Source organism: Otolemur garnettii, unplaced genomic scaffold, assembly GCF_000181295.1.
Source record: "Otolemur garnettii isolate 467f Iridium unplaced genomic scaffold, OtoGar3 scaffold00025, whole genome shotgun sequence".
Taxonomy (NCBI): Eukaryota; Metazoa; Chordata; class Mammalia; order Primates; family Galagidae; genus Otolemur; species Otolemur garnettii.
Genome location: NW_003852420.1, coordinates 16,073,370 through 16,081,342, shown reverse-complemented (window position 1 = coordinate 16,081,342; position 7,973 = coordinate 16,073,370). Strand labels below are relative to the sequence as shown.

Sequence of the window (7,973 nt, the reverse complement as noted above, 5' to 3'; positions counted from 1 at the left end):
AAAAAAAAAAAAAAAAAAAAAATCTAAAATACTCTTTCAGACGTATTATAATACCATTGATTTTAATTATGTTAGCTTTAGTCATTTTTACTATATATGATTAAATAAAGTCTCCAACTTAAAATATTTCACTATAAGCAATTATGCTGTAATTTTGGATACTACAGGATTTTCCTCCATTAATTCAACAAATATTTACCAAATATTTATTAAGTCCCTATGATGAGCCAGGCACTCTGCTAGGTGCTGGGAATTAACAAAAGAGAGTTAACAAAACAGATTTTTGTACTTATCCTCAGGAAATTTAAATATATTCAAGTAGTGAATTAAGATTAAGAAAATCACACTGGGCACTGTGGCACTTAAAAACAGACAAAACAACAAAAACAATAAAGAAAATCATAGTAAACAACAGTCCAATAAACAAATTATGGTAAGTGTTATGAAGGGACAAGAGGAAAATATTATAATATCTGAAAAGAGATGACAATTTCATGGACTATGTTAGTGGCAGTGAAGATAGAAAGAAGTGGTTGTATTTGAGCTCTATTATGGACATCCAATAAGCAAGACTTAATAATGAATTAGATGAAGAAGGTGAAGGAAGGAAAGGAATCTGGTAAATCCTGGGTTTCTGAATTAAGCAACTGGGTAGAGAGCAGTGCCCTTAAACGAGATGAGGAAGACTTACTGTAGAAAATAATCAGAGTTCTGTTTTAGACCCAGTAACTTTGAGATTTCTGTAAGACAAGCAAATGTAGAGAAGCAGACAATTGGATATGTGCAGCTAGAACTCAGAGGAGAGGTTTGGATTGGAAATATGAATTTAGGAATCATTGAAATAATAATGCTATTAGAGAATTTCCTGGTCAATTTGCTTAGAATTAGTGATTCCTAAATTCCCTGGTACCACATTTAAAGACAATCTCTTCAGTCATTTCTAATATGATTACACTTAAGAATTAATTCGGGTGGTGCCTGTGGCTCAGTGAGTAGGGTGCCAGCCCCATATACCGAGGGTGGCAAGTTCGAACCCAGTCCTAACCAAACTGCAACAAAAAAATAGCTGGGCATTGTGGAGGGCGCCTGTAATCCCAGCTACCCAGGAGGCTGAGGCAAGAGAATCGCCTAAGCCTAAGAGCTGGAGGTTGTTGTAAGCTGTGACTCCACAGCACTCTACCAAGGGCGACAAAGCAAGACTCTGTCTCTAAAAAAAAAATAAAAGAATTAATTCTTGTGATGGTATTATTTAGAGGTTAAAAAAAATAATTTCTACTAGTGTAATTCTCAAAGGATAATCCCAATGCTAGATTTCTTTGGGGGAGCCTCACTGTAACTTCTGTGTACCATATCAAACCAAAGATAAATTCAGGGTTACTAGATAGTTTTCATTAAAAAGAGGATCAGTTACATTTCTTTTATCATCACAAAAGCTAACTCTTAAAGGCAAATGGGCCCATCTAATTAGGTACTAACACACAAAAAAATTGAACAGGTCTGAATTTCTATGTGGATTAGAATCTCTATCTTAATTACATTTTTCTGTAAAATATGAGAATTAAACATCACCCATGATGATGTGTGGCCTTACTTACCAAGTAAGAAAAGAACTGGACTAAGAATTATGACATCTGGGTTCTGGTTCATGTACTGTTATTATTTAAGTCCTGGTCTCTATAGACCTGGACTTATGAAGTGAAGAATGTGGAATATTTTAAAGCCAATGAAATCATATAATTAAGCATACAATTGAAGGACTATCACCATTAGCTTACTATTGGGCAGCTGGAGATCTGGGGTGATGGTAAGCATGAAGAATCGCCCAGAGCGAAGATTCCAGTAGATTCCAGTAGTCTGTTTCTAGATTTCTCACCATTTTTTGTGGACTCCATAACTTGGCTCCTGTATTTACAAAACAGTAAAATCACAGTGATATCTCTAACATGTATGAGAAGAAAATTAATAAATATCTATATGCTTTGCAGAGTTCTAGATGAAAGAAGTTATGAAAATACAAGTGTTATCATTGCTTTGTGACTTTTGTCAATGCCCCAAGAATCTTTGGCTTTTCCTGAAAAACAAATTACTACCTTGGAGGAAGCCTGAAATCTCTGAAGGAAGCCTTCTTGTAAGTATCCAGTTCAGGGATGTTATACCTGGTACTATGCTATAAGGAAAAGAAATCTTTTCATAAAAGTGGTGGAGACTATTTGCTAAGCATACCAACATTTCCCAAACAGACAGGAGAGGTACAAAAGGCTTCATTAAGTCTTTCTCAGTATGACTTTGTTTGTGTGAACTGAGCAATTTAAGGGTGATTGCCTATGAGTTCTTTTTTTCTACCTCTAACATTTCTCTTTTCCCTGTTTTTTTCTACTTCATTTGTTTTTCCTTTCCCTATCTTCATTACCCTAGTTAATGATAATGACTAGGATAATGTTATCTTTTTTTTTTTTTTTTTTGAGACAGAGTCTTACTCTGTTGCCCTAGGTAGAGTACAATGGCATCCTACCTCACAGTTTCAGTCTCTTGGGCTTGAGCAATCCTCTGCCTCAGCCTCCCAGGTAGCTGGATCTACAGGCATGTGCATCTAAGCCCAGGTAGTTTTTAGGTATTTTTTTAGTAGAGATGAGGTCTCGCTCTTGCTCAAGCTGGTCTCAAGCTCCTGAGCTCAAGCAATCCACTAGTCTCATATTCCCAGAGTGCTATGATTACAGGTGTGAGCCACCACACCTGGCAGTTAAATACTCTTTTAAAAATTTAGGGCTTGGCGCCTATAGCTCAACTGGCTAAGGCGCCAGCCACGTACACCTAAGGTGGCGGGTTTGAATCCCCAGCCCAGACCCGCCAAACAACAATGACGGCTGCAACCAAAAAATGGCCGGGCGTTGTGGCGGGCGCCTGTGGTCCCAGCTACTTGGGAGGCGGAGGCAGGAGACTCGCTTGAGCCCAGGAGTTGGAGGTTGCTGTGAGCTGTAATGCCACGGCACTCTACCCAGGGGGACAGCTTGAGGCTCTGTCTCAAAAAAAAAAAAAAAAAAATTTAGTTCACTATTTCCCTCTATTCTTTTCAAGGCCTCCCCACTTAATGCAGTTGGAGCATACCCTAAACATTTGTTACCTCTCCAAGGTCTGAGAGCAGATAGTGTATACCAGAAGTTCTCAACCAGGACTGATTTGCACCCCTTCCTCCAAAATGTCTGGAGACATTTTTGGTTGTCACAACTAGAGGGAGGATACAAAGGGCATCTAGCACACAGAGGCCAGGGATGCTGCTAAACGTCTTACAATGAACAGAACAAAGCATGTCTGGCCCAATTTGTCAACAGTGTTGCTACTGCATAACCCAGATATGAGCAGATATCAGAAGCTGAAGATGAGTGATGTTTGGAGTTAGCCATCCAGGCTCCTCAGGGATTCAAATTCTCAAGGTGGTAAACTGGCACCAGATAGTCTGGACTCGGATTGCCAGCTTCCCTATTTTGCTGGCTGAATCTGACTTTGGACTAATTATTCAATGCCACAAAAGCAGTTTCCTCGTCTGGAAAAAGCAGCTAATAAAGTAACCTTCTCACTAACGAGATAATCTCCTTAGAGGGAAGGACCTGTCATGTTTAATTAGGGACTAGTATCCAGTACAGAGTACTAATATTTGTGGTGTTTGTAGGTATGTATGTAGGTGTTTCGAGGCGTAAAGCAGAAAACATACAGGTGTCCGTAAAGTTCGTGTGCAACCTAAATAGATTAACACGAACTTTACGGACACCTGTATATTAAGTAATATGGAGTACAGTGAGAAGAAATGCAGCCCCTGACAGCAGGGAGCTAGGCTGGCACTATCAACTAGGACGTGCTGCTTGCTCTGTTTAACATAATCCATTCCACAGGACATCAACATCATGCAAGGCCACTCTGTGACCGTGATGAGTCAAAAGAAAAACAAAATCCACTCTGTAATAAAGTCTGAATACAAACAAAAAAGGAGAAACATTGTCTCGACCACAAAAAATGACCAGATTTCCCTCATCCCTATTCTTTTTATTAACCAATCACAGCTTTAACTTCAATTGGTTCTTCCTCTTTATGTAAGAATTTTAAAAATACCCTATCATACTATTAGCCCTACCTCCTGATAGCATCCAATCCAGAGGGAAACGTTTGCTTTCTTGAAACTTCCCCCAAATTATCTAACAGAAGCCCAGAGCCTGTAAATTCGTTCCAACATTCTCTTCCTGAAATGTCCCGCTGTTCCCCGGGATGTCCCAGCCCCCTTGCAAGGAGACCATAAGCCCAACTTAGTTCAACCACAGGAGTGTTCCTGGTGGTCTTCAGTTGAAAAACATTGACAACAAATGAGAGCTCCCAAAGGGTAGCGCTACTGGGTCTAAAGGAAACTGTAGGATGAACCCCAGAGCATTCGATCAGACTTCAGAAACAGGTACTTTGAGGCTCCTAGACAGACCGCCTCTTGCCTGGCTGTTTCGCCTAAGGGAGACACCTTTTCTCTCCTCAGTCCACCCCCTGGAGGAGACAGGGAGGATACTTTTGATTTCCTATGTGTTATGTAAAAATCCAACATGTTAAATTTCTCAAGGAGTAAAACCCTTTAGTGAGGTGCGCGTCTTCAGCTCCAGCTTAGAATTTCCTCACACACTGGAACGCCCCGGAAGCTTGTGGGAAAACTAAAATTCTGAGGGGTTTGCATTACGGAGCGTCTTATCCACTACTCTAACCCAGGAGGAAGAGCCTCCAGTTCACTCCACAAGCAACTGCAGAACACAGCTCAACAAGCAAAGCAAGACTCTCCAGAACGCGAGGGGAGTCACCAGCAACCCAACCTTCTGGCTGTCTCTACTATAGGCGTAGCGCGCAGGTCTCCCGGCGGCCGCAGAGCAAGTGCCCGCCTCTTTTGGATGGACTACAAATCCCGGCATGCCCGGCGCCTCAGCGTCGCCTGGAAACTCGCGGCACGCGAAGCGCTCTCGCTTGGCTCTTCTACGCGCCTGCGCGCTAGTGGGCTCTGCGCAGGCGCATTTCCAACGCTTCGAGGAGAGGGCGGGGTGTCGTTCCCTTTCGCTGATGCAAGAGCCTAGTGCGGTGGTGGGAGAGGTATCGGCAGTATCAGTGTTGCTGCCAGGGCTTGAGCCTGACCCGTCCGAGTTCTCGTCCGTGCCGAGCCCACTCGAACCGCAGCCATGTCCGGGGACGAGGTGAGTGTCTGAGCCGGGCACTAGGGCTAAGGACTGAGGCGAGAAGCTGAACCCACCCCAGTGTGGGATACCGGGCCTGCGGCCTACTGGCCGGCCGCCGCCATGTGGGGCAACCGGGCCTAGGCGGCCCGGAGCGCTGGAGCCGGCAAGCACTCCGAAGCAGCAGGTTTGGTCACAGCCGGCTCTCCTCAGGGCGGCGGCGCTGAGGTCGGCCTCCTAACGTGGCCGGCGTTTCCGGAACGGACAGCACGCGTTGGATCGTCCTCCCTGAAGGGGCTTGAGTGCCCAGTCGATGGTTGGAACGAGATTGGGGCCGGCGACCCCTGCATTTCTTTCCACTGGGCACTGCAGCCTCAGCTCACTCGATAGGTGCTCGGGGTGCAGCGAGGAGTTTGCTTCGGTTCCGATAGAGCACTCTTCTTAAAAACTTTGTAGGCTGGCTTATCCAGATCGCTTATCCTGCCCTTGTTTTCCTCGCGAACATTTTTTTCCTAAGGACGAAGGGGTGAGAGATTTAGAAGAGAAAAAGATCCTTCAGCCTCAAGTGATGACTAGCCTTTCCCGGAAAGTTTCCGGGCAAGAGTTTCCGAGCTTCCCTTAACAGAGGGCTCATCGCGACGTGAGCGGGAAGCCCGGGCTGCGAGGCTGGATCTTTTACTACCATGGTGATTGGATTTCAGCGAATTTCCTCAAATTCTTTTACCCAGATTTGTTTTCGATGATGTAAAATCAAACGACTTAAAACGAAGTTGTTAAGTGCTCTTGGATATTGCTTAACATGGAGGGAGGGGTTCTATGGCTTACTGGTGAGCTTCCTCCCCTGCATTCCCCAGAAGCTTATGAAGAACTTGTAATTCACTTGTCCCATAGGGCCTTGGAGAGGAATAAGAGGAAGAATTCGAAGGTCCCTAGAGGGGATAGGTTTTGACCAGTGTTTAGAAATTTCCTCAGGTTATGGAAGGTCTTGATCACATGGCAAGGAAGTGGTGGAGAAGCAAGTAATGTACTCAGAGAAAGTGAAGTATTCTCCAGTTTGGTTAGACTCAAGGAGTGAAGATCTGAAAATTAGGTAATGGCTAACTCGTGGAGGCCTGTAACAACCCAAGTTAAGAAATTTGTAATTTATTTTGAAGAGGATTCCAGCCTCTTGGTTCTCACAGTTTTGTAAAGTAGGTCTATTGTTAAACCCATTTTAGAGATGAGAAAACTGAGGTTTACAGAGTTGTATAATGCTCATGATCATATTCTAAGTGACTGAGCCGATAGTAGAATCCCAGACCTGTGGCATTATTGTCTCCATCTGAGTGACTAGGAGATCCCCAGAGGGGACATAGAGAAACCAGGAGTCCAAAGGAGGTGGGTGGTCTTGCTTGAAGGTCCTGGCAGACATTACTCTAGGCTATTGTATTTGAGAACTTCTGAGAGTGGCAGTGTGTATATATATATATATATATATTTATTTATTTTAAATACAGGGTCTAGCTCTGCTGTGCTGGAGTGCAGTGGTCAGTCAGTTTACTGTGCTCCTGGGATTCTCCTGCCTCAGTCTTCCAAGTAGCTAGGATATAGGCACACACCACCATGTCTGGCTGATTAAAAAAATTTTTTTTGTAGAAATTGGGTCTTGCTATGTTGTCCAGGCGGGTATTGAACTCCTGGCCTCAAATGATCTTCCCTCTTTGGGAGGCAAGAGGGATTACAGGTGCTAGCCACTGTGTCCAGTCTCACACTTGGTTTGTTTCTGCTTACTTTACAAACTTTTCATAACCTTTAGCAAATCCAGTACTTAGATAGTGCAGGATACTGTGTATGGCTCTACCATAAAATGCTCACAGTATAGTAAGGGAAGTCAGATATACAGCTGTAATGCAAGGTAAAAACAAGTTGCCACAAGAGGTAGAAATAGGGCTGTCAACATAGTGATTTGGGGCGGAGGCTGGAGGGATCATTTTTACCAGTGGGATCTAGCTTTGAAAGAAGTGGAGTATGGAGGCCGGGCGCAGTGACTCACACTTGTAATCCCAGCACTTGGGAGGCTGAGGCAGGTGGATTGCCTGAACTCACAGGTTCAAGACCTGCCTGAGCCAGATTAAGACCTGTCTCTAAAATAGCTGGGGGTTGTGGCAGGGGCCTGTAGTCCCAGCTACTTGGGAGACTGAGGCAAGAAAATCACTTGAGCCCGAGTTTGAGGTTGCTATGAGCTATAACATCACGGCACTCTACCGAGGGCAACAAAATAAGACTCTTGTCTCAAAAAAAAAAAAAAATGGAGTATGTATTGTGTGAAGTTTATGAAACACAGAAGAATGCAAAGAAATAAACACCTCTTAGAATCTAAGTTGGGCACAGTGGAATTTGCTTGTAGCCCTAGCTGTCCTAGAGGCTAAGGTGAGAGGATCACTTGAGCCCAGGAGTTTGAGGCCAACCTGGGCAATATAGCAAAACACTGTCTCTTGACAAAAGTCCCCAAATCTTAACACCCAGAGATGACAACATTGTAAACATTTGTTCTGCTCATCCTTGAAAAGAACTTTAGGACAATGCCTTGCTTCTCTCTGAGGTTTTTTATGGATTCATACCTGCCTTCTGGGTGTAGTGTGATTAAATTGATTTTTTGGGTAAGGTATGATGAATGGGAGGAGGCCAATTGGATAAAGCACTTAAGGGTAATTTTAGCTAATACCCCTTTTCCTTGCTTTCTCTAACCGGGCATGAAAAGTTGAAAATAGAAGCTGTACGACTTTTTTTTTTTTTTTTTTTTTT

At 43.5% G+C, this 7,973-nt stretch overlaps 2 protein-coding genes across 2 annotated transcripts in view; one reads left to right on the top strand and one right to left on the bottom strand.

The window, feature by feature from the left end:
• The window catches only part of ASIP (agouti signaling protein), a 138,894-nt gene extending 137,083 nt beyond the window's left edge, over nt 1–1,811 (bottom strand). Inside the window, exon 1 of the mRNA XM_003788241.3 lies at nt 1,776–1,811. The gene's annotated coding sequence lies outside the window, so the exon portion shown is untranslated. The remainder of the gene's footprint in view (nt 1–1,775) is intronic.
• A 3,162-nt stretch (nt 1,812–4,973) lies between these two features.
• Nucleotides 4,974–7,973, top strand: part of EIF2S2 (eukaryotic translation initiation factor 2 subunit beta) — a 22,921-nt gene continuing 19,921 nt past the window's right edge. Inside the window, exon 1 of the mRNA XM_023512258.1 lies at nt 4,974–5,210. Coding sequence (XP_023368026.1) covers nt 5,196–5,210 — 15 coding nt within the window. The 5' untranslated portion in view covers nt 4,974–5,195. The remainder of the gene's footprint in view (nt 5,211–7,973) is intronic.